General features: G+C 54.3%; 1 protein-coding gene across 1 annotated transcript in view; it reads right to left on the bottom strand.

Moving 5' to 3' along the window:
- The window catches only part of Zcchc24 (zinc finger, CCHC domain containing 24), a 52,986-nt gene extending 26,521 nt beyond the window's left edge, over nucleotides 1-26,465 (bottom strand). Inside the window, exons 1-2 of the mRNA XM_005389887.2 lie at nucleotides 26,220-26,465; nucleotides 14,514-14,714 (exon numbers count right to left, since the gene is read on the bottom strand). Coding sequence (XP_005389944.1) covers nucleotides 14,514-14,714; nucleotides 26,220-26,465 — 447 coding nt within the window. The remainder of the gene's footprint in view (nucleotides 1-14,513; nucleotides 14,715-26,219) is intronic.
- Between the last annotated feature and the right edge of the window lie 69 nt (nucleotides 26,466-26,534).

Here is a 26,534-nt window from a genome sequence, read left to right as displayed (position 1 = left end):
CTGCAGTGAGCTGTTTGTATCGCTGGAAGCTCTGAAAGGTTCGCCATCACTACTAGGGTGACCAGCCAGCGCCAGGCAAAACAGCTGACAGGAAGTAAGTGGCTAATAGCAGATCAGCGGCTCCTTAAACTCACTCCAGGACCATAGGGAGGTGCAGCCTGGCCACAGCCCATATCAGGATGACCGTCTGCATGCGCCAGATAGACGTGGGCATGTGTGGTCCATGAGTATGTGCGGCTATGCAGAGCCTCCTGCTCTGTGCCTCTCTACCAGCCCCGATCAGCCACAGGCAGCTATGGATTTCTAAAAATGACAGAAAGAGCTACACGGAAAATTGGGAGAATCATACTGCTGGAGGAAAACGGGACCACTCCATGTTTTCTGAAAAATGTCCTGGTTCCCTGGTATGGGCTATTTGAGGCCCTGTGGGGAGGTGACCATCCACACTGTGCAGGCCTGCCTCTGCTCTCTGAAACAGGACTATGACCCTGTAGGCCTGGGTTCAAACCCTGCCTCTGCCACTTACTGGCAGAAAGAGCTTGGGGATGCTTTTGGATCTCCCTGTGCCTTAATTTCCAGGTTCCAGTGCGGAGGGCAGGATCTACCACGTGGAAAGTTAGAGGAATTACGCTCGTGAGTGCAAAGTGCTTGGCTCGTGGTTGAAATTCAGGAGAGAGGCGCTGTCATTACCACCTTCACCATCATAACCACTACCACCCTATGTTCACCATCACCAGCATCACCACCATCATCCCCACCATCATCATCACCATTATATGTTCCCAAAATCTCAGCTGACCAAGGCCTTTAGACTCTTCCTCCTTTGCCCCACCACCAACCCTTGAAAACCCAGGAAAGTCCTGACAGGCGGAATTTCACTCTCCAAGTCACTGTGCGTCCACCTAGTCCCCTTCAGCAAGATGCGCTCCGCATAGTAACTTGGCAGGGTGGGGGTGGTCTGCTGCGTCCCCTCTTACTGTGCCAGGTTTGCCCAGATGGGACCTCCTTTATTGCTCAGAGCAACACTGTGAGTTACCACCCAGTGGCCTGCAGCAGAGTCAGGCCCAGAGGTGCAGGGACATTCTGAAGGTCATCCCTGTCTGCCCAGCTGACCTATCTTTGGTCTCTGTTCTTTTTCTATTTTTTCTTTGTCTTTTTGAGACAGGGTCTTGCTATGTAGTTCGGGCTAGCCTTGAGCTCCCTTTATAGCCCAGGCTGGTCTCGAACACACAATGATCCTCCTGAGTGCTGGGACTACAGGCGTGCGCCACCATACTCGGCTTGTCCCCGTGGGCATAGCCCTGGGAGTGAAACAGAAGACTGTGTGGGCTGGGCCTGGTGAGGTCCTTGTAAATGTGCCATCCTGAATCACAGGCCTGGTCCCTGTGGCCTCAAAGGGACCCGAAGGTCTTCTCGGTCCTATAGAAGGCCGATGATTCTGTGCAGAAAGCCAAGCCTGAGAAGGACCGTGTGGGAGACAGGGCCAGGGCTTGGGCACCAGCTCTACTTGTTGCCCTTCCTGTGGCACTGTCCCTCAGGTCTCTCGCACTGGAGCTGGAGCTGGAACAAGACAGGAGCTCTGAGGGGTCTCCACTGTCTGCACCCCACACTCCCTCAGAGAGGCCCAGCAGGCTGCGAGGGCAGGGCACGGCTCCAAGCCCACACAGTCACCACCTGGTCCTGGGGAGACAAAGGCCAGGCTCTGGGCCCTGGCAGCCAACTGCCCAGAGGGAATGACAGCTCGCAGAGTTGCTGAATTTAGAACTTTACAAAATGTTAGCACCACAAGAGCTGAGATTCTTGGAATCTCTAGAATTCGGAATAACAATGTGTCCCAGTCATAGAAGAGAGAATCTTCATTTCAGCAAGCAATGCACCCAGCACACAGGGACACAGCACCCCACAGAAGGCTCAGAATCACATCCTCTGCATGTGGACTGACAGTGGAACCTGACAGTGGAACCTAACTCATGAAAGCACATCATTGGAGACACGAAGTGTCACCATCGTCCCGTGTGGGAAGCCTGGCTTCCCTGAATAATGACACTTGTTGATCGCAGACTCTAGGAATCTGGGATTGAACACCAGACAGTGTTAGAAGGAGGCGCCATGGAATGTTTACTTCTGGCTTTCTGGGGATCTCTTCATCTCGCGTTCCTGGGACCTCATCAGCACAGTCCCCCGTCTGCCTGAGTGCCACCCTTCAGACCTGGCCTCTGCAGAGTCAGCTGGAGAACTTAAAAAAAAAAGCCCATGGCCACGTCTATCCTGGGTCTACTGAATCAAAATTCCCAGCACTCACCAAAATAACCCAAAACATCCAAGATGATGCGAATGTGAATCCCCAGCTGAGGATCACTGATCTGATCAGACAGGGAAACACAGCAAGTAACTGGCCCGAGGGCACACAGCATATTCCCCAGCCCCTCCACCAGGCTCAAGGCCCTTTGGTCTGTACTTGTTTCCTCCTCCTGCACCTCTTTGGCTCCAGGCTTCAGTCTCCAACTCCCTGCAGCTGTCTCAGAGGTCTCCTGCTCCAAGGTTGATGCTAGTGGTCTGAGGCACCCAGCAGGCCAGGACAGAGTGAGATAGGCAGAGCCACCAGCCCCGCAAGGCCTCCCCTACCTGTTCACTCAAAACCCACCAGGCTGCTCCAGGGGAGGCCTACAGAGGTCACTGAGGTCAGTCCCCAGCCTCCAGGAGCAGCTAACAGATGCTGCGGTGCAGGGGGTCAGAATCCGGGACTCCTCCGTCACTAGCTTGCTGTGTGGTCTTGCACAAACTACTTGGCCTCTCTAGGTCACAGTGGTCTCAAGGCGGAGGCTGCACAGAGGACCCCAGGATCCCCTCCCACTCTGCCTCTTGATCTCACACAGGCTGCACATTTAAGGGACAGCAATCCCCGGCTCCTTTGCTGCCTCTTCCCCCTCAGGAAGTTGCTTCACACATCTAACGCAAAGCAGTCACCTGTACTTGGGCCCTTGCCCCGCCGTGTGACTACAGAGGGTTGGCACAGACGCCCTTGGCCTGATCAGGGGAAACCTGGGTCTCCTGCATGCAGAGTGAAGGTGGCCCCTTGTTGCTGCTCCACCCCAGGTCCGGCCGCCTCACTAACTCTACCGGGAGCTGCCCTCGGGACAGCTGGGGTTGTGTCACTAGGGCCGTCCCATTTCAACTATGTTCTGCCACCCTCGTGGTTCCAGACAGCTGTTCTCCCCCGAAATGGAATTTTCCAGCCAGGAGCCCTCACCAGCCGTGGAAGGCCAGAGGCAGCCTCCGGGGTTGGGAAGGGGGCCCAGCAGACTGCAGAGCAGCATGTCCCACGTGTTAACGTGCCCAGGAGTGAGCCAGGGAGTCCACGGGGACGCAGACTCTGGTCCTGCAGGCCTAGCTGCCTCCCTCCCCCGCCCTTGCTTTTCTGCGGGCTCCAGGGCTGTCCCTAGCCCGTCCTGCCTCACTGTGGCCTGGCCAGTCTCCTGTGGACCTCAGCTGGCTGGGGAGGGACTCTCCAAAGGAGGTAGGATCAGCTGGGCTGGGAAACAGGACTGCAGGGTAGGATTAGAGAAACGGACTGCAGCCTAGAGGGGCTCAAAGACTGGGGAGCCCTCAGGCATGTGCATGTAAGGAAGTATACGCGGGGTGATGAAAATATATGGTGAAGGTTTAAATGTCACAAAAACCCAGTACAGAAAAAGACACATTGCCATGAATCCCCTTCAGAATGCTCCCCCATGCTCTGAACACACTTATCCCATCGTCCTTGACTCTTTCTGAAGCAGTTCTGGAAGTTGTCCTTTCTGAGTGTCTTTCCAAGGTGCAATCAAAAGGACAGGGAATACTGCTGCCAGGGGTCATCCAACAGAAAGGCAGACTTGTAAATACATTACCGTGTGTCCTCATCCACCGTATTCACCAGATCTGGCACCATGAGGATTCTGACTTCCCCAAAGCAAAATGATCGTGAAAGGTGAACATTCTGAATAGATCTGGGACATCGAGCAACCATGCTAGTGCAACTCAAGACACAGAGGAGAGAGGACTTCCAGAACTGCTTCAGAAAGTGGCAAGACAGATGGGATAAGTGTGTTGGAAGTGACAGGGTAGTAGCATTTTTGAAGGAGTTTACAACAAAGGGTCTTTTACTGTAAATAATTCCATCCATGCAGAGCCTGCCCCTCCGCAAGTGCCTCAGACAAAAATGAGCCATGTGAGAGGCGCAGGCCAAAAGCTGGCCCTGGAAACTCACAGAGGAGGACTTCATGAGCATTCAGAAAACAGGAGAAATCACTGAGGGCTGCCTGGAGGAAGTGAGGTTCCACAGCTGTTCAGCCCAAGAATGCTGCCGTGGCTTGGATGGGCTTTGAATGTCCATGGGTCCCTATACTGGGAGTTGGGCCCCAGAAAGAGAGACTGGGAGGTGGTGGAACTTTGGTGGGAGGTCCTTAAATCAATGGGTTGTGCCCTGAAATACATCCAGACAGTTCTTGCAAGAGGAGGGTGTGGAAGATCCAAGCCCTCCCTCCTTCCCTCCCCCTCTCACTTTCCATGTGAGAGGCCAGGTCTGAAGGGTGGCACTCAGGCAGATGAGGGACTGTGCCGATGAGGTCCCAGGAACGCGAGATGACGAGATCCCCAGAAAGCCAGAAGTGAACATTCCACAGGACCTCCTTCTAACACTGTCTGGTGTTCAATCCCAGATTCCTAGAGTCTGTGATCAACAAGTGTCATTATTCAGGGAAGCCAGGCTTCCCACACGGGACGATGGTGACACTTCGTGTCTCCAATGATGTGCTTTCATGAGTTAGGTTCCACTGTCAGGTTCCACTGTCAGTCCACATGCAGAGGATGTGATTCTGAGCCTTCTGTGGGGTGCTGTGTCCCTGTGTGCTGGGTGCATTGCTTGCTGAAATGAAGATTCTCTCTTCTATGTCCTGGCCCTCACTGAGCCCGCCTGTGCCCTTTGAATTTTGATGTCCAGGTTACTTTCTGAATGAACCACTTTGTAGAGCCAGTGTGTTAGAGTACTGGAAGGCACTGGTGACAAGGTGACAGACACCGGTGCAGCTGCTCTGGGCTGGTGTATTCCATCACAGAGGCCTTGTGAGCTGGTCAAGACCAGGTGTGTCCTGGCCCCTGTGCTTGGCCTACACCCTGTCACCCCGCAGAGGACCAGGAAGGTGAACGCCGATACATGGGGACTCTAGGGCTCCGCATCACCCTGTGTACCTCCTGAAAGGAGAACTGAGGATGTGAAACTGGCCTCTGAGGCTCCTTCCAGTGGCCCAGATGCAGGAAGGATGTAGAGGTGCAGCCTGAGCCCCACAGGCTGCTCCCCCCTCGCCCTCACAGCTGTGCCCGCTGGCTGGAGCCAGGCACGGTGAGCACACGGCAAGTCCAGGCACTTCCCCGGGCCAGAGGGGAGCTGATGGCACACGGGTGGCCCTGGGCACCTTCCAGCCACATGCCTCGCCCTCCTCCTGGAGCAGAGTCCTGGGCAAAGAAGAGGCCATCCGAGTACCCAGAGTTTTCAGAGCTTCCCTTGCCCCACCCAGGCCCGACAAAGCACAGCCTGGTCACCAGGCCTCCCTGCAGGTCCCAGAGGTAGCTCCTTCTGGGAAGGAGGCCCAAAGCCTCTCGGTGGCACCCAGCCCTAAAGCGCTCAGACCTCTAGGTCTTTCCAAGCCAGTTGCAGACAGCTGAGTGGGACACAAAGCAGCCCATGCTTACATGTGTGTGGTGTCGGACGCTCTGGCCAGTACTTCAGAGGGAATAGCTCATTAGGTTTCCGGCATCCCAGGGGGTAGGACTTTTTCTATCATCATTTTACAGAGGAGGAAACTGAGGTCTAGAAAGATAAGATCCTTTCTCCAAACTACACAGCTGGTAAGAGGCAGTGCTGGGGGTCGCACGCGGGCTGCTGGCTTTAGAGCTGTGCTTGGAGCCACAACACCGTGAGCAGAGGGCCTCGGCAGCACAGATGGGGACTGAGGCCACAGCCCTGGGCTTGGGCACCTACGCCACCATCTACCAGGCAGCAGTCATTGTGCAGCCCCCAGCAACACCCATCCCAGCTGACATTCTTCGGGTGCTCATGACATTCCAGGTCCTGTGCCAAGCACCAGAATGCCCCAGCCCAGGCCCTGCAGCCAGACAGGCTGGGTTCCAGAGGAGTCTCCGGTGCTGTCACCTGCAGCTGGTGCCCTGATGGGCCACTGGCCTGGGCCCAGGCATCCCTCCATGGAGACACCACGGATGCTATTGGCTACCTGCCTTCCTTCTTCCCTTCCTCCCTCTTCTGCCCTTCCTTCTTTCCTCCTTTCCCTTCCCTTCCCTTCCCTTCCCTTCCCTTCCCTTCCCTTCCCTCCCTTTGTACATTTTTTATAACATGTAGTCCTAGCTCAAGTACTGGAAAAAGCCCTCCGTTTCCCAACCGAGGCATTGATGGATCTTGTCTGTTTTCTATTACTGTAATAAAACACCTGAAGCTGGGTACTTTTCGGGGGGGAAACTTTTAAAAGAGGTTCTGTAGCCCACAGTTCTGGAGGCTGAAAGTCCAGACAGCATGGCTCCAGTTCTGGGAACAGCTACCTGATCATAACACCATGTTGGGAGCCCACAGACCATGTTCCCTGGTGAGACAGGAAGCCAGCACAAGACAGGAAGCCAGGCAGCAGTCTTTTCCTGAGAACTAATAGGGTCCCAGGAGAACTGCCCAATCCCCTCCCAGGGTGAAGCCCCAATGACCTAACTACCTCCCACTAAGCTCCGCCCCCTTAAAAGTCCCACCACCTCTCACATTGCCACACTGAGAACCAAACTGTTACACATGAACCCTTAGGGGACACACTCAAACCACACCCGAACCATAGCAGGTCTGAACTAACCAAAGGTTCTAAAACTTTCTAGCCTGAGAATATTTCTTTACTGTACCCTGCTAGGAAGGGACGGGACTCTGAGGTTCTGCAGGGGAAATCCCACATACCTGAGTCCTGCTCTGTCCCCTGCTCTGGCTGCAGGCACTCTGACCCCAGAGGAGACCCTCTGGCTGTGTGAGGTCAGAGTGGAGGGCAGGGCTGAAAGCCCCAGGCAAGCCCACGGCATGGGTTGGTCAGCCTACTGGCTACCTTTGGACACCAGAAGCCTTCAAGGATCAGTTTGACCTGAGCCAGGGTGAGGAGCACAGCTGGGTCCAAGGGTGCTGAGACTGGGTGGCCAGAGGAAGGGGCCTGGGCCAGCTTCCTTCTCCTCTGCCTTCTTGCCCCTCCCCCAGCAGGACCCTGAAACTATTCCCAGCCTGCCTTTAAGGCTTCAGCTGTTCTAGGACTTGATTCTCTCCCGGCTGTATTTTTCTTTTTCTTTTGCAATCTCCAAGAAATCCGAGCTGCCAGATGGGTGGGGGAGATGATTGTGTTCTGTCTGACATCTGGGTTGCATTAGCAGCCGGGGCGGCTGGCTCAGGAATGGCGCTCCCCTGGGCTCAGGCCCTCTCCGACCTCTCCCATGCCTGGCTTAGCAAGACACCAAGGCACAGGTAACCACACCCTCTAGGCCCCCTCCAGAGAGTAAGTGCTGCTCCCCAAGGGTGTCTTGAGTGTGTGGAGGCTTAGGCTTGGGAAATTTCTGCTCTTGGGTCAGTGCTTGAGAGCCGGCTGCCCGGCTGGATGTGACTGAGCAAGGTAGAGGGAGACGTAGAGAAATGACATTGGGCCCCGATCCCACCCCAGTGCATGCCACCCCAAAGTCCATCTATTCAGAGGTGCTATGTGTAGTATCAACCCCTGGATGCAGGTGGCCCAGAAAGGCCAAGAGACTTGACAAAGGTTGCACACGGAAGGGCAATTGCAGAGCTCACACTTGAATGCTGCTCTTTGCACTATAAATTAGAAGCTGTTTCATTTGATCTCACCAAGATGCCTCCTCACCAGCATCAGGGTCCATGTGAGTGGTGCATGGATGCTGCCTGAACTTTAGCAGAAAGGCAGAAGTCAGAGTTTGTGTCCTGGTGTCAGACCACCACATGTGGCTACCCAATAGAAAGCAGCCCCAGGCCTCTTCAGGGCTGTGTGACGCTGGCTTTCCGATATGAACTCAGCTGTTCTCATCAGCAGAGGAGCTCGGGTCTTTGCTGTCACTGAGGATGGCTGCGGTTCTCTTCGTGGGAGCTCCCGTCTTTACCTTGAGCATCGTTTCCTGGCTCCAGTGCAGACCCGTCAGCCTGCTGGCACAGATCCTTCACTTCGTGGGCACAATCTTTCTAGCTTCCACCACCGACCTTTGGGCCTTCCCAGCTCAGATCCGTGATACAGACTTGCATGACACATTGTTATGGACTCCTGGCTTCCAGCAGGACTCGTGCAGGGCACTGCCATGGAATCCAGGCCCTCAGCTGGCTTCTTTGGGTTTCTAGTGCAAGGACAGATCTCTTGCGCTCTTCTGCATTTGACTTTTTGGGTGAATATTATAAAATAATCCTATAAATTATATGTCCTATATTAAATCTATTCCCCTGTAAACCCTGACTGCAACAAAGTAGCACAGGCCCTGGGCAGTGTCCCTCCGTCTCGTGGGGTCATCAGGTCATCAAAGGAGTCTTTGAGAGCCTCATCCCATCTGATACTTCCTTATTTCATTCTTGACTTGTGCTTGAGGTCTAACCTCACCAATCAGAGTGTAAGCTTCTCCCCATCGTGGCATTTGTTCCCCAGTGCCTCAGCTCCACCCTCTACTGACCCTCCCTTGGATCTGTCTGTCACCCAGTCTTTTGTCCATACTCACAGGCTGGTTTCTGCAGCAGCCTAGTGGCCCCCAGCCCGCCACTAGCGTGAATGTTCCCAATACTAATCCCAGGCAGTTCCCTAACACCTTGGATGGCCTCTCCCTGCCCTCCTCACAGAGTCTGCATTTGGGCACCTGCTCCCGCCATGTCCCATGCCCCTCCCTGGAGCGCAGCCCCAGCCAAAAGGGCTCTGGGCCACAGAGCAACTCCCACCGGGAGGCCAATTCTGAAAGTTGCTGAAGAGAAGTTCCCCTGTGAGGGCAGCTGGGCCAGGCAGGGGTCCACCTCCATCTGATACCAGCACTGGCCCAAGAAGGCAGAGCAGCCAGGAGGGTCTGCCATGCAGTCCCCACACAGTGTACCAGACAGGTATAAATATCCAACTATACCAGTAACAGCACTAAATGTGAGTGGATTAAAGAATCCAACCTAAAGGCAGAGATTTTCAGATCAGACAAAAAAAAGATCAAGATCTAATTATATGCTATTTCCAGAAGACATACTTTAGATTCAAGCAAAAGTAAAAAGATGAGGCTGTATGTATGTTAGTGGTAAAGTACTTGTATAGCATATATGATGCCTTGTATCCAATTCCCAACACACACACACACACACACACACACACACACACACACACAGAGCGATGGAAAAAAACCTATCATGTAAATACCAGCCATCAGAAAGATAGATATACTACTACCAAACAAAGTAGACTTTAAAACAAAAAAATGTTCCTGGCAGCTGGGCATGGTAGTGCATACCTGTAATGCCAGCATTTGGGAGGCCAAGGCAGGAAAATCATTGTGAGTGCAGTGCCAGCCTGTGCTATACAGTGAGTTCAAGGCCAACCAGAATTACATAGCAAACAAACAAATAAACAACAACAAAAAAATAAAAACAGAAACAAACATGTTCCCGGAGATGATAAAAAGGGTATTTTATAATGATAAGAAGATCGATCTACCAGAAAGATATAACAGTTATAAACATTGATGCACCTAGTAACAGACCACCAAAATACATGAAACGAAAACTGACAAAATTGAAGAAAAAGAGATAATTCAACAATAATGAAGATTTCAATATCCCTACGTAAAGTAATGGCTAGGAAAAGCAGCAAGAATGTCAACAAGGCAAAGAGGACAAACAGTACTGTCAACGAACAGGCCTAGTAAAGATCTGTAAAATACTCCACCTGCTACCAGCAGGGGACATCCTCCAGTGCACACAGGACAGTCTCCAGGATGTCTCCAGGACAGCCCACATGCTGAACTCTGAAGTAAACCACAAGTGTAGAAGGGATGAAAAGATGCAAGTATGTTCTTTGACCACAATGGAATAAAGTTAGAGATCATTAAACTATATTTGGAAAACATATAAATATGTCCCTATCAAACAACACACTCTTAAATGACCAATGAGTCAGAGAAATCACAAGAAAGATAAAAAAAAAAAAAAAAACACCATGATAAATGAAAATAAAGATAAAATGTACTAAACCTTGTGGCTCAAGCTTGGAGGGAAATTCACTGCTGGAAAAATCTACATTAAAAAGGGATGATGTGGGCCAGGCATGGTGGCGCACGCCTGTAATCCCAGCACTCGGGAGGCTGAGGCAGGAGCATTGCTGCAAGCTTAAGGCCAGCCTGGGCTACAAAGTGAGCTCAAGGCCAGCCTGAACTGCATAGCAAGACCGTGTCTCAAAAAGACAAAAAAAGGTGGGGGAGATGATGTAAAGTGAGTAACAGTCTTTCAACTCAAGGAACAAGGAAAAGAACAAACTAAACCTAAACCAACTTCAGGGAAGGAAATAATAAGGATCAGAATGGAAGATTGAAAGCAAAGATTTAAGGCTGAATAATATTCCATTGTTCAGAGAGACCACATTTTTTGTCTGTCATCCATCAATAGATCACTAGGTTTCTTCCAACTTCGTGATTTTGTGCATAATGCTGCTTTGACTATGGACTTCTACATCTCTCTTTAAAAAGAAAGGAAATAAAAAATAAAAAAATAAAAATAAAAAGAAAGGAAATTCTGACCCATGTTACAGGATGGATGAACCATAAGGCCATGCTAAGTGAAATAAGCCAGCTACAAAAGGACAGACACTGTATGATTCTATGAGGTCCCTAGAACAGTCAGATTTGCAGGGACAGAAAGTAAAATGGTGGCCATGAGGGGTATGGGAGGGCAGAGGGAGAGTTACTGTTTAAAGGGTTCAGAGTTCAGTTTTATAAGATAAAAAGAATTATGTGGATGGATGGTAGTGAGGCCTGCACAACAAAATAAAAGCACTTAAGTCCACTGAACTGTACAATTAAAAAATGGTTGAGATGGCAGATTTTATGTTGTGTGTACTCTACCACATTTTTTAAAAGAAAAGATTAGAGCGGAAAGTAATAAAATAGAGGACAGAAAAACAACAGAAAAAATCAGCTACATCAAAAGTTAGTTCTTTGAGAAGTTCAACAAAATTGGCAAATAGTTAACTAGATTTATCCAAGAAAAAGAAAAAAGTGAAGACTCATATTACAAGTCAGAAATGAAAGAGGGGGAGATTATTACTGACCTTACAGAAATAAATGGATTAGAAGAGAATACTAGGAACAAGTATATGCTGATAAATCAGATAAATTAGATGAAACGGACAAATTCCTAGAAATACACAAACTATAGTAATTGACTCAGGGAATAAGAAACAATCAGACTAGATCAGAAAAAGGGAAGAGACTGAATTAGTCATCCAAAATCTACCCACATAGCCAGGCATGGTGGTGCATGCCTGTAATCCCAGCACTCAGGAGACTGAAGCAGGAGGATCTTTGTTAGTTCAAGACCAGCCTGGGCTAGTGAGCTCAAAGCCAGCCTGGACTGCATAGTGAGACCCTGTCTCAAAAAAACAAAACAAAACAAAACAAATCTACCCACAAAGGAATGTCCTTAGAGGTGAATTCCACCAAACAGCTAAAGAATATGTAATAATAATTCTTCAGTCTCTTCCAGAAAATAGAAGATGAGCAAACACTTTCCAGGTTATGGAAACTGACACACAGTACAAGATGGGTGAACCCTGAGGACACTGTGCTACTTGAAAGAAGCCAGTGGCAAAATCTCATACGTTATCCTATGATTCCAATTTTATGAGGTGATACTAAAATGCATAAAGGCTGGGTGTGGTGCTGTACATCTCACAGGACTCAGGAGGCTGAGGCAAAAGGATCACTGTGGGTTCAAGGCCAGCGTGGGCTGCAAAATGAATTCAAAGCCAGCCTGAACCACACAGTGAGACCCTATCTCAAAAAACTAACTAACTAACTAAAACTAACTAACCAACTAACTAAGTGCATTAAGTTCTTCTTTGAGTAGATAAAAAGGTTGTACAACTGATTGTAGTGATGGCTGTATAATTCCGTGAAATGCTAAACATCATCAGGTTGTACATTTTAAATAGGAAAATTACTTAGTGAGAGATTTATGTCTCATTAAAGCAGTTATCAAAAAAAAGAATGTTCAATTTTTATACATTACACACACTGAACTCTTCAGTGATCTCTATTTGTAACACATTTCCTTCCATGGGTTCCACAAGCCTTATAAACCCGTTCCTTTGATCAGAAAGACTTGTGCTGAGCACCTGCTGGATGCGGTCACACAGCGAGGAATGCAGGCGTTGAAATAGTGCCGCCCCTGCCCCCGCAGCTTGTGGCCAGGTGAGGCAGAGCAGCATCCAGTTAAATTCCAGCCTGCTGAATGCCTAATGCCTCACAGCATGGGTAAACTCTTCACAGTGACCCAAAGGAGTAAAGAATAATCTGAGCCAGCGTCTACTGAGCACTCACTATGTGTCCAGCACTGTGCTGACCTCTGTCCTTCCACCACATGCGATGAGGGCAGGGAGATCCTTCGGCCTTCAGGAGTTCCAGACAAAATCAGGTTTGAGATGGGACCAAGAGAAGGCCTCAACTAGCTCAGGAAAGAAATGAAGCTCTGTAGACTGAGGGGTTCTCAGCTTGGAGTGGCAAAGTACCCTGAGGTCTCAAGACCAGAGTTCTCACTCAGATTCTGCCCATTCCCTCAACACCTCTTGATGACTCAATTTGTTCAGCTGTGAAATGGGACCACTGCTGCTACTCCTGCCATGAGGTTAAGAGACAATGATTTGAATAAAGGAAAAAACAACTCTACCCTGCATGGTTCTGGGAAATGGGGCCCTGTGCCCCAGCATGTAGAAGGCATCTGGCTACCTGGGTTAAAGACCTAGCTCCATGATCCTACATGAGTGCCTTTCTCACTTCCTCCACCTGTGTCCTCTTGCTGGATGAGGCACTCAAGGTGGCTGTAAGCCATGCAAGAGTGCAGTCAGGACAGCACATCTTCTCCTCAGTGAGTCTGAGAACTGCCCTGCCCAGGGCCCAGGCCACACACAGGAGGATGGAGAGTGTGGTTGTGAATGGCGGTGCCTGTGAGCTCAGCCAGGGCTCAGTTGGGAGCACACAGGGGGCCGTGTATGGGCAGGCCACACATGGAGCCTTAACAACCACCCAGGTCCTCAGCTGTCCTTTGCCCTATCCTTCTACAGACACTTGGGGTGGGGCAGGACGGGGTCAGTCTAGGCAGCATTCCTATGCCAAGGGCCTCTCATGTGCTATATTTCTGGAGGGGCACACAGGGCCCCAGTGGGTGTGGCTCTCCAGGACAGCCACCAGTGGGTCACCTAGCCTAGGCAGGGTAGAGGTAGGGGCCCCCCATGTGGCCTGGGGATCTCACCACCATGCAGGTGAGGGACTGGGATTCTGCATTCCTAACACATTCCCAGCACACACCGATGCAGCTGTGCCCAGCCCAGGGATTCAACAGGAGGACCTAGAGTCTGGCACAGCCAGTTCTGATCAGCAACGAGCACATTTTGGCCTCCCAGGGCCCTGGACGCAGCCCCACCCAACACTACCACGGCTTCCAACATCTGGAAGGTGACACTCCATGGGTTTTCAGAGCTTCCAGGATTCCTTTGCCATTACATGTATAAAATAAAACTAGTACCACATTATAAAAAATTGGAAAATATGAAAAACTGTAAGAAAAAAAAATCACTGATAATCTCATACTCTATTTTAAAAGACAGTTGGCTAATTTATATCCCAGGATCCCAAAGACACATCTATCAGGGAGTCAGGGGTCACCCGGAAGTGGGGTCTGCTTGGTCACAGCAAAGCATGTGGCAGGGGTGGGGGGCTGCTCCTGATGCCCCCCATCTCCTGGCCTCCTGGCCCCCAAGAGAGATGCCCAGCCCCTCAGCCTGAGACCTTCACCTAGACCTCTTTGAGGGGTGCAAAGTGGGGACAAGACCCCCTCCCCTCCTCTCTATAGGCGGAGGGAGGCAGAGGTGGGGTCTGAGGGAGGGGTGCACATCTGGATTCCTGGCCCGGCGCCCACATTCCTTCCCTGTGAGTGTGAGCAGCTGGGGCCTCCAGAGAGTGAGAGGAGGCTGCTGGCCCCAGGCCCCACCATAATGGGGCCCATCCTGCAGAAGGCCCAGAGCTTCATTGGGGGGCCCGGTTTAGATCCAGAATCCGCCACTCAGACCGCTGCCCCACCAGCCTGTGCCTCAGCCGGGCCTCTGTTCCGACCACAGAGGAGATAGAAGGGGGAGGCCACAGCGTTTGCCCACCCACAGGCCAGTGTGGGTCAGAGGCCCTGGGCTCCAGGGAGCATGATCCTCCACCTGTCACCTTACCTGAGGACAGTCCTTGATGTAGTGGCCCTTGTTGAAGCACAGGTGGCACAGGTAATTGGGCGGAGGCCGCTTACTGGGCTTGCGGGCCTCCGAGCTGAGGGTCAGGTCCGAGAAGTGCTCGGTGAGCGAGCTCAGGCCATCAGCGATGTTGTTGAGGGAGCCGTAGGGTGAGGCACTCTTGTACACGCTGTTGCTCAGCGCCTGTGGGGACAGAGGCACATTGGCAGGGGTGGCCGGGAGATTTCCTTTGTCCGCATCCCCGTATAAACTCGCACAGCACCCTCGGCTGCCTAAACTCCTTGGCCTCCAGGAGCCTGAGTTCAAATTGAACCCTAACCCCAGGGTAAGTCTTCAGGTGGCCAGTTAGCCACACTGGGCCTCAGTGGCTCTGTCTGTAACACAGGAATATGACAGCGGCCTCAGGGAGTTTCTATCCAAGCCTGACACTTAGGAACCCTTCAGTCGGTGGTGACAGTGACAATGGCTGTGGTTTTTACCACTCTCCCGGTTCTTTAGAGCTGCCACGAGTAGGAAGGTAGAGGAGAAAGCTGCCTGTCAGATTTGGGGCCCTGCCACTAACTGGTAGAGGGACACTAGGCAAATCACTGCTGACTCAGTTTCCCCACTAGCGTGGGGCGTATTTTCCACTTCACAGAAAGGAAGACTGAAGCGTCCGGGAGCCCTGCCCGGCCCCGGCCATTCTTCGGGAGCCAGAAGGGGGAAGTGGCCTACCTCTCCCACCTCCTGATGACAGGAACCAGACACCCCGCCAAGCGTCAAGGCAGACGCGGCCCAGGCCACCTCTTGGTGTACACAGCCTCTATTTATAGGCGTCGCGGGCTCCAGGCGGCCTGGCACGCTGGAGCCCAGGGAAGGTGGGGCCTGCGGTAAGGCCAGCAAGGAACGGCCGTGGGTCCCTCTCCCAGGGCAGAGCTGAGGCTGGAAAGAGGACAAACCTGGGCATGGAGCTTGGCCTCCCTGGCACCAACGCAGGTGCCTAAGAGCTACAGAAATGGCTGTGGACCTGGGGACCGTGGCTGTACTATGAGGCTGTGTTCCTGGGAGTCTTCAGGCTGCTGGGGCCAGGGCCAGTGGAAAGAAAGCCTCACAGCTGGGGTAAACAGAGGCCCGGGGGGGGGGGACAATGGGGAGAGGGGAGGGAAGACAGCTGAGAACCGTGCCCAGGGTGTGCATCACCCCCTATCCTCCCCCGGTCACTGCCCACATGTTCCTCCTCGCTGTCTCCACCTTTAGGGGTAGGCCGCTCCCCTCGTAGGGCACAAGGCCCTCCTCATCGGGGGAGATGGTATCTCATCAAGACACTTTGCTGTGTGATCCTAGGCCAGCACTTTCCCTCTCTGGGCTTCTGTTCCAGCTTATGTACTTTTGGACACCAGCCTGGAATGTGGAAGGAAAGAGACACCACATCCATGGTGGCTCTGAGAGCACCCAGCTGCAGGACAGGGACTGTGTCTGGGTCCTAGCGGCCGTCTCTGCTCTACACTGCCTGGTTCCACCACGAAGCCGAGAAGCGTGGAAGACTGGGGTGACCCCTCAGCTCTCCAAGGAGCCCAGGATGGAGGGGGCCGCCCCAGCTGGCGGAGGGTGCAGGGGAGGCATCAGATCAGGCGACGCTGGTGGCGGGCGGAGGCTGGCGCTCCAGCTCTGGGACTTCACCCACACGCAGATAGCGGCTCTCACCCCTGCACAGTGAGTCACACTCCCCATTCTACAGATTAAACAAGTGTGTCCAACTCGTATTGAATGACTTGGGAAACTTGTAACCAAAACAGTTTTCTGGGCCCCACCCTAGACAGACTCAGCACCGCTCAGGACCAAGGACCCAGAATCTGCATCTTTCACCAAATGGCAAAACACATCAGTAAAAGTTACCATTGCGACTTTTTGCGGGGGTGGGGGTGGGGCACAGTACTGAGAATTGGACCCAGGGCCTTACCACTGAGTTATATTCCCAGCCCTTTTTCTATTTTGAGACACAGTCTCACTCAGTCATTAAATTGCTCTTGCTGGACTCAAACTTGCAATCCTCCTGTTTCAGCCTCCCAGAGTGCTGAGGTCACAGGCATGTGCCACTGTGTCCAGCTCACTGTAACGATCTCAAAGCATACAGGTCAGTGGCAGTACGTGTATTCACTCTGTGCAACCAACCATCACCTCCATCCAGAACTGTTCCATCTTCCCAAATGGAAACTGCCCCATCAGACACCAGCGCCTCGCCTTCCCCTCCCCCAGCCTGAACGTGCACCTCTCAGGCCCCCGGCAGTTTGTGTCCCTGTAGCCAGGCCCACCGGCCTGTCCTGTCCACCAGCCAGGTCTCTCTTAGCCTCTCTCCAAGACTGATCCCAGCCCAGGAGACCCCACTCCACCCCGGAGTAGCCAGAGGGGGGCAGCAGGGCCAAGCTCCAAACGCTGTGACTCACCCTCGCGGCTGGGAAATGCAATTTCACAAATAACAACCGTCTTACCCCCACTCCATTTCCTTTTTCTTTCTTTCTTTTTTTCTGGATAGGATTTAAGTAAGTCCGCAGGAATCAGGGCTGTCTTGGCAGCACGTTGTCAAGAGGAAGGGGAAGTTTGGTGGATGCCTGAAAGTGCACTAATTACACCCTGAAATTCCTCTCCCCCAACTTGTGGCCGCGCTCCCCTGCCCACGATGGCCCCTCGGGCATCCTGGGCAGCTAGAGGTCTCCAAGCGGGCGGCCTCTCCTCGGTGGTTCAACAGCACCCACCCCTGCCTCCCCAGGGTCACGGCTCTGTCCCTCCACACCCAGCCTTCCTGACCTCAGTGTTCTCCAGCCTGGGCCCAGGGGCTGCTGGCCCCAGCCCCAATTCAAGACAAACAGAACCTCAGAGTTAAAGAACAGAGTGCGGACAGCCGACCTGGCCTCAGTTCTGTGTTACAGACAGACAAACTGAGGCCTGAGAGGTACAGGTTCGCAGGCCCGGGCTGGACTAACAGTCATGAGGCCCCTTGCTTGGCCAGCGAAGGGCGGGCGGGGCAGCAAGCTGTTTCCTCTCCACAGCCCGGTTTGAGCTCGGGCCATGGAGGTGAAAGGCGAGTCCTGGCTGTTTTCACGGCCTGTGGGCACCGGACAGAGGTCAGGACACGGGGCCGGGTGCTGGCCTCTTGGGTTTCCCATCTATAAAACACACAATGGGGCAGCAGGGGAGGGCACACCTGACCATCCGCAGCCCTGCCATCCTCAGGCACAGGCGTCCGGGTCCTGAGAGATGCCCCAAGCCTGGCACATGGACAGTGCCCAGCTTCCCTCTGCACTGGGGACCAGGCAGGCATGGAGCCTCCATCAGTCACCCCAACTCAGCCACGGCAAGTGGCTCCTCTCAGAATCCCCACTGAGACCCTGCTTTTCTCCCTGGGCTGCATGCACTGCCCCTTCCCAGAATGCCCTTCTCCGTGCCCAGGCGAACTCCTGCAGGACCTGGCTCCAGGCCTGGCTCTAACTCCAGTGCTGCAGCCTCGCAGCCATCCTTCTCCTGACCCAGCCTCAGGGTCCCAGGAACAGTGTGAGAAGCACAGATCCGTAGGGCTCTGGCCTCCTCCTGGGACCTCCTGCCCTGACCCCTGACCCCTGGGACCTCCTGCCCTGACCCCTGACCCCTGACCTCTACCCTGGTGGGAGACACAGATCATCATGCAAAGCTGGCCGTGAGTCTGCTGGTGTTAAGAAGTCACTCCAGTCTCCTTGGATCGTGACATCTCACTTCACCCACAAGGCTGAGTAGCCCTGCAGGCACCATTCTGTGGCCTCCTGTTGCCCTGGGACCCAGACTGGTTTTGCTGCTCCGTGACACCTGTTCTTGTCCCATGTGGGGAAGGACCTGGACGCCCATGGGACAGGGAAGGTACTGCCCTAAATGAAAGGTTTGGATTGGGGCCTCAGGCTTCCTGTGGATGGATGGGATGCTCTGGGTATCAGGTGGTGGATGGAGGCCTCTGGGTCACATCTCCTCCCTCCTGGATCAGTGATCCAGCAGCCCGGAGAAAGTATGGCATCCTCACCACATGTCAAGAGACTAAATGTCACACTCCTGCCCATGGTTGGAACTTCTGCAAGGGTCTGTATGGCTGCTGGGGAAAATCAGATAAGGTGACACTAGAGTTGTGACTGTACACACATTGTACACTGGACTACAACCTCTCTCTGCCTTAGCTCCCTTTGCCTGGCAAGAGCACAACCTAGATGCGCACTGTTGGCCTCATTTTATAGAACTGGAAAAGGAGGCTCAGAGGAGCTGAGTCACTCGCCCAAGGTAACACAGCCAGTATGTGCTGGGCTGTGACATTTCAGCCTCCACACAGCTTCCAAGGTTTGGCCTCTCCTACAGGAATGGGAGCCAGAGGAGAGTGCCAGGTGCTGAGCCCTGGGTTCTGACGAGATGAGGCACCAGATTTTCTGGGCTGTTCGAGAGGTTCAGACCCCGGAGACGGAGGCTCTGAGGCGCAGACAGAGATCCTCCAGGGCACGCCTGCTGAGGGGTCTTCTCCTCCCCAGGGTGGTCAGAGGGCACCGCAGGCCAGGAAGGGTGGGTAGAGCTCTGAGTGAAGACCAGAGGGAGAGGAGACTGGAGACAGCAGCAGAGAGGGGGGCATCTGCAGGGAGCAGCATGGCAGTGGGCAAGGCCACCAAGAATGCATTGTCAGGCCCTGGCCACTGGTAGGGCAGTGCAGGAGGCCGGGCAGATGCCAATGCTGAGTCCTGCACCCAGGCTTTTCTGACCCTAATCCCCAGCTCTGTGGGGTTCTTTCTGCCAGCCACACAACTGCTTTCCTACCCCCAAAGCCTCCATATCCTTTGTCATGGCTTGCGTCCAGAGGTCTCCCCCAACCCTCACGCAGTCTCAGATGGGGTTTTTCCTGGGGTGGCTGGATCTAGAATGTGTGATGCTGGGATTAAGGGTGTATGCTTAGTAAATCAGTCTGCTGATTGGTTTGCCATAGCTCTGGCTAGGATTAAAGGTGTGAGTGTTATACCTGCCCTGGGGCGGACAGCCTGCATACAATATAAGGGACAGAAAGAGGCTTGTCGCCCCTTTTCTTGCTTGCTTTTGCTGTCTTCTGCTGCCATGAACTGTTTCTCCTCTGGGTTGCCCGTCTGCCATGTGCCACTCTGCCTTGGAGTCAGCCGATTATGGACTGAAACTTCTACAAACTGTGAGCTAAATAAACCTTTCCCCCTTTAACTTTGGGTGTTGAGTACTTTATCTCAGCAAGGAGAGAAAAGTAACTAAGATGACTCTCACAACCGAATCTCTCACTCACATACACACACACACACACACACACACACACACACACACACACATGTGCGCACCTGCAGCCATGCTGCCCGGTCTGTGACAAGAAGCTACCAGCTCACTAACGATTCAGCCCTTCTCCAAGAGGGTCTGCCCTTCTGTCCCCAGGGTCTGTCTGGTGTCCAGCACACAGGTGTCCATATACACCAGAGGTGGCTGCAAGTGTCCTCAGGCTGAAAAGGTGACAGAATGGATGCAGCAGGCAGTGGCCCTGGGGACACCAGCTCCATCTTGACTAAGAAGCTTCCTGACAACACCCAGATGGCGTCTGCTTAGACATTCAAGGTCCTACACTGACCTGGGACCAAGACTGGGCAGGGTTGGCCATGATGGGGGTGGTGACCCTTCACCAGGGCCCCTGGACACCTGAGCTTCCAGGAGGTACACATAATCACAGCCCCCTGCACAATAAAAAGTGCTCAATGAATGGCCTGACCTAAAACAGATGTGATGGTACGGCGTGTAATCCCAGCACTCAGGAGGCTAAAGTAGGAGGACTGCTGCAAGTTCTAAACCAGCCTGAACAATGTGGTAAGACCCCGTCTCAAAAAAAAAAAATCTGACCTCATGAACATAGCTAAGTTCTTTCTGATGCAGACAGTGGGGAGAGAAACGAGGAAAGGACCGAAGGCAGGCTTGCAGGAAGTGACAGTAGGACAAAGCAGGGAAGACCAAGCGGAGATCTTCCACCCCCCCCCCAGGTCACCACTCACCTCCCCGCCCGCCCAGCTGGCACATAAGCACCAGGGACCTGCTGCCTCTCTCATCTACAGTATATTCATCAAGAGGTGGCAGAAGGCATGAATCTGGGGTCCCAGAACTGGAAAGGGTCCTACCACAGAGCCAGTCTGGGGTACCACTGAGGCCTGCAGCTTCCATCGCAGGAGGCCCGGGCCTGCGATCCACAGTCCCACCAAGTGTCCTCAGCATTCCTGAAGTCACACGCAAACCTTGTGCATGTGCCTGCACGCACGCTTGTGCTCTGAGCACTGTGCCCACAACAGGAACTCAAGCTGTCTTCAGATTCTCCCAGGTCCCACACCCACCAAGGTGAGGATCATCAGCACCAGGACAGCGCGACGGACAGGGCTTCACTGCCTCCAGGTTGGCATCCCAGTGAGCCAAGCAATCAAAAAACAAGACTTCCTTGGGATAAACCTGCAAGCTAAGAGGCTGAAGAGAGCATTCGCGTGCTCACAGGTCTGGAGAGAGCAGAGTGAGAGGCTTTGCGTCATCCTTCTGCTCACCGTGTATTCTTTTTTCCCTCCAGGACCCACCAGCTGAACACCTAGCATGCGCAGGGCATCAGCTGCCAGGACTGCTAGGTGGAAAAAACACAAAATTCCTACTCTCCTAGCACTGAATTTAGCGATCAATGCAGAGACGCACGGTAAGTATAGCACAGCAAGGCCAACTTGGCCAGAAGCACCTTCAGCTAGCCTGTCTTATCACAGGGTTCCAGCAGCTGCAGGGGGGCTGCACCCAATGGTAGCCAGGTAAAGCCTCTCAGGGGAGGGACATCTATCAGCACGAGGAAGCTCACTTGAGTCTGCTGGACGGGGGCTGGGATGGCACTGTAGGAAGAAGCAACGATAGGTGCAGAAGCATGGACATGTGGGGCAGCTCGGTAGATCAGTGCGCCAGAGGAGGACCGAGAGACAGGTTACCCACCACCACATATACACGCGCACAGGACAGGTCAGGGATCCTGGGTCCTAGCTTGGAGTCCTGGTTCTGCCACTGGCTCCCTAAGTGTATCATCTTCCTCTTGCAGAGCCTTAGTTTCCCCAACTGGACAATAAGGTTGCTATACATAGGCTGCGCTATGGGAACCAAAGCACTAGGAAGTACTTGGTGTGCTTCTCTGCTTCTCCAAAACCAGGCCAACCCAAGCAGGAACACAGTACTCAGTACCATGACCACTGCCCAGCACTCTTCACGCGGCTCGGGGTCCGGGACAAACTGTCAGGGGCCCTGCGGTTTGATAGGAGGCTTCTGGTTCCTGCCTGCCTTGCACAGGGGCCCACAGGAGGAACTAGGTAAGACCTGAGCTAGAGACCAACTGCTGGACCAGCCACAGAGATAACTCCTGGTGGAACACAAAACAGTTTTAGCTCTAGCTGTGCCACTGACCCGCAGGTGATGGACCAGGCCTCTGTTTTGCCTTCTGTAAAATGGGAGCTATGAGGAAAGCGATACCGACAGCAACATAGCACCAGGAGTCTGGAAGGGCCAATCACCAGTCACCTTCTCCACGGACTGCGTTCACCTTCCACGCTGCAGCATCTGGGTCTCGGCCACTGCCGATTACTAATCACTAACACCACCCGCCTCTCCTCCACTCCCACCTGACTCAGAGGGTCCCCAAGGCCTGGTCTCCCTCCCAGGCTGTGATAGAGGGAAGGCCAGGCTGCCTTGGTCAGCACCATCCTTAACTGAGTCACTGTTTGGCCTCCCAAGAGGGCTGGGGCATCTTCCCCCACCGCTGGCCAGGCTGGAAAAGGCCACTCCTTCCAGGCCCTGAGGCTGCCCGCTCCCTGTCCCAGGAAGATCACAACTACAGTCCCTGGAGCTCACTCATAGCCCTGACAGGCACATACCCGTCCTCAGGGAGAAGGTGGCTTTGTCCCACACACCCACACTGGCAGTCCTTTGGCTCATTTCCCCTGGCTGCGGGAACAGGTTACAAAGGCAAACTCCAGTACACTCTCCAGGTGTAATGTTTGAAAGCAGGACCCACAGTTCCTCCTCTGAGGGTTCTGCATGCACAGAAAGCCCCAGGAGGTGGCTGTCCAGCCTCTCAAACACCCCGGCTGCTGTCCCCAGATCTCCAGTGGCCGGGCGAACCGGCAAGAGGAGGGGTCTGCGGTGCTGCTGGAGATAAGCTGGGACCCAGGAGGGGACTCCAGGAACAGCTCCCTAAATGTGGCGTTAGACCACAAGGGCGGCGCTGACTCCAGGAGCACCGCTGAGCCTGACAAACCCTGGCAGGTGTCTGGTACCAAAAACATTCTCTGCTCCAGCAGGTATGGGAAATGTGGGGCTGAAGACCAGTGGACATGTTTTGTCCTGCAGGACTTCTCAGAGCCTTTACTGTGCCAGCTGGCATTATCTGAACACAAGGAAAAGACGGTGTGCTGTGCTTTCCCAACATGTGTGACCCCAAAGCCCTTCCCAGCAGCCACAAAATAGAGGTCACTTGACAGTAGGGCCATGCCTTCCAGCCACTTCTATCCAGGAGGAAAAGGAAAAGCAGATGGCTGCCCTAAGGAACCCACCTAATGCCGGACATGGCGGCGCATCCTGTAATCCCAGTACTTGGGAGGCTGAGACAAGAAGATCATTGGGAGTTCAAGGCCAGCCTGGGCTATATAGCAAGACCTAAAGATCCCACCTACAAGGAGTGGGCTGGCTATGTCTCCCCCGGGGGCCTGAGGCGAGGTCTGAGCATCGCTCAGGGCCAGGAGGTAATGCATAACTGCTTTTCCAGAGGTGAGATCCCACAGCCCCTACGGTGCTTTGAATTTAAATTCTAAACAGAACATGGCCGGGAAGAGCCCTCACAGCCCAGCCCCCACTTCTCCTAAAATCTGCCTTCCTTGGGGAATCTGGGGAGAGGGGGTGCTCAGGCAAAGGCCCCAGAAGTCTCCCTCCAACACATCAGGTTTCCAAAAGGGGGGTTCATGGGCCTCAGTGTCTTGTAAGGAATTGCACAAGATGCCCTTAGCCCGTTAAAAAGTCACCCCGGTGTCTGCCCCTGTGCTTGCATGGGAGCACTGCCATCGCCCTCCCTGCTCAGAACCCTGGGCTTATCTTCAGTCGCTGCGGCCGAGGTTCCAGGGGCACAATGGGCTTCTGTGCCCCCATGTCCTCGCCTCCCCCCAGTGCCAGCTGCATTCATGGTGTTTTGCTATTGTGGTGGGAGCAGCCTGGGGGTGGGGCAGCAGGGGGTGGGCTCTTGGCACAAGGGCTGGCACAGGCAGCCGTGGTCAGTGGTCAGCATGCAAGTCACATCCGCGGGTGCTGCCACTGCTCTGCCGGGCCTCGGAAGGAATGGCAGAGCTCCTGGGCCCCGGACCCCTTTGTAGAGTCCCCTGCAGCCACACAGGACTTGCTGCCGTTCCACCCAGCCCCTTGGTGACACTGAGGTGGGGGGATTTCTTCTTGCCTTCTCAGCCAGTTGCTATTTTGGAGCCATATCAGGTCACCAGCTAAGCCCTGAATGCAGGAGAGGCCTGTCCCCAAGAGACAGCTGGGGATCTGAGCTGGGGGGGTGCGGTGCTGAGGCCCAGACAGGCTTCCGGAAGTCAGGAGCCAGCCCTCCAGCCCTCCAAGGAAGCCACTGCCCTGCGAGCAAAAGAGAAGCCCCTTGTGTCTCCCCAGCCCAGCTAGCAAGCGGGCACATCCTTTCTCGTTAGGAGAGGTCTCCTGCCCAGACAGACCACCCTGGGGGATGGCAGGGACCAGATGGAACACGCAGGCAAACTGAGGCCCAGGGACAGATGTGGAGCTCCTGAAGTCAGACCACTGCTGTAGATAACCTTTACCCGCTCCTTCCACACTGTGCCCCTTCACGGGGAAACTGAGGCACACAGCAAACAAGTGACAGGAGGTAGGTCCGAGCCACAGCCAGGATCCTGGAGGCCAGAAATTTCCAAGAGACAACATCCTACTCACACAGCTGACTCCTGAGGGCCCCCAAACACCAGGATTCTGTAGCAGAGACCCACACGTGGGTAACAAGGCCAGTACAGGGGGGAGCAAAGCGAGGCTGGCAGAGGCTGACTGGGGACCACGCTTGACCTGCGGGGCACAGACTCCTCCTTCCTGGGGTGCACCAATCCAATCTCTCACCTTCTCAGCAGCCACATCCAGGTACCCGCGTTCGCAAAGACCGCCTTGCTGGCCTACGATCTGGGGCCTTCACTGGCCCTACGGCTGCCTAGCCCCAGAGGCCCACCCAGCACTCAACAAATGTTTAGTAAAAGAATAAACAACCGGGAAGACAGACGCAGGCAGTGAGGACACACTCCTCAAACTGTCCTCCAGGGCCCCAGTCACCTGAAGCCAGTTCCCTGAAGAGGCGGCAAAGCCTTTTACAAGAAAGAAAGATCTGCAGCCAAGAACCATTCCTCATTCGGAGAGGGTGCTTTACAGTTTACAAAGAGCACTGGCATACAGATGCTTTTGCCTGGCACTGAAGGAACCTTTCCAGACCCACGTCCCTCCACCATGCCAGCTTGCCCCGCTACTGCCACCCACACAGGTCAACACGGCTGCCGAGGTGTGGGCCTTGGGCCAGCGTTTTATATGTCCACGAACCCTCCAGTAAATAAGGACAGAGTTGAGCACACTGATGAGGCCAGAAAGGGCAACCTGTGGCCTCCAGCACACAACCCCAGCCCGCTTGCATACACAGGCCGTCTCTCCTGGTGCAGTCCCCTGGACCCTGGCTCTGCTTGCACCTGGGTAGAGGAAGCCCCACAAAGGAAGTCAGTGAAAACCACAGGGTGTCTGCAATTCCCAAATGGGGCTGGAGCAGGTGGGGTGCACAAGGGGGGCATCCAGCACAAGGCGGAGAGGAATGGCACCTGGAAGGGCTCGGAGAAACGCCCTCCCAGGGGCTAAGAGGTCAGGGCCCTCTGGGTATTTATCTAGTTGGAAAAGAGGCACTGCCCCGTAGACTTTGTAACTGAATCCACCAACAGGCCAACTTGGAAGCGGGCGGCCCGGGTTTCAGAAGAAGGCCTGGGCAGCTGGAACTGCTCCCCTATCTAGTCCCCACCTCCAGAGAGCTGTAAGGATTTCCCTTTCATTTCCTTCCAGGCTGGGAGGGCATGGGACAGCGCAGTCTGTGGGTCAAGCCCTCAAAAACCACTTCCTATGTGGCTGGGGGAGGGCAAGCAGCTGGACCGCCGATCCGGGGGTCACCGTGTGGGAACAGCAGGGGCAGTCCTCTGGGCCAGTCCTGGCTCTCCAAGGCGCCTTTCAGGTCGGGAACCATGGAAGTCGGTAGAGAAAAGACTTTAGGCCCTTGTGAAGGAATTGAGAGCAAATTCTGCACTCTGGGTCCCCGTGAGCGGTGGCCAGGAGGTGGACAGCATTGGGTGAGGGAAGGATAGTTGGAAGGGGCTCCCCGCCCTGGCCGCACCCCTGCTGTCTGGAGGGAATCCGGAGACACCCCCGCCTCCCAGCCTCCTTTTAGCTGGGCTCCCGAGTCGGGAGAGGGGGCGAGCGGGAGGGCCCTGCCCAGGCCTGAGCGGCGCCCGGCCTTAAGGTGATGCGCTCTGGGGGGCGCCCTGGGGACCCCGGGCGTTAGGTCTGGCAAAGCGGGCCGGGACGCGGGGCGGGCGCGCGCGGGGCACCCACCTCTCCGCGCTGCAGCTGTAGGAAGCTGTTGAGATAGCTGGAGTGCAGAGGCGAGCCCAGCTGCTCCGGGCGGCCCTTGCCGAAGCTCAGCTCCGGGGGCGCGGCGCCGCTGGGCGGCTCGGGCCGGAAGGCATCGAAAGCGCTGGCCTGGTGTGTGTCCTGCAGCGACAGGTAGACCCAGTTGAGCAGCTGGGCCGGCTGGTACACCGAGGCGGCGTTCGTGTCGATGGCCGACAGCAGGCTCATTTTGCAGCGGCCGCGCCGGCCCCTCCCCGGCCGCCCGCTCGCGCCCCCCTCCCGGCGGAGGGGCGGGCA

Source organism: Chinchilla lanigera, unplaced genomic scaffold, assembly GCF_000276665.1.
Source record: "Chinchilla lanigera isolate Chin_1 unplaced genomic scaffold, ChiLan1.0 scaffold00036, whole genome shotgun sequence".
Lineage (NCBI taxonomy): Eukaryota > Metazoa > Chordata > Mammalia > Rodentia > Chinchillidae > Chinchilla > Chinchilla lanigera.
This window is presented reverse-complemented; position numbering and strand designations above follow the sequence as displayed.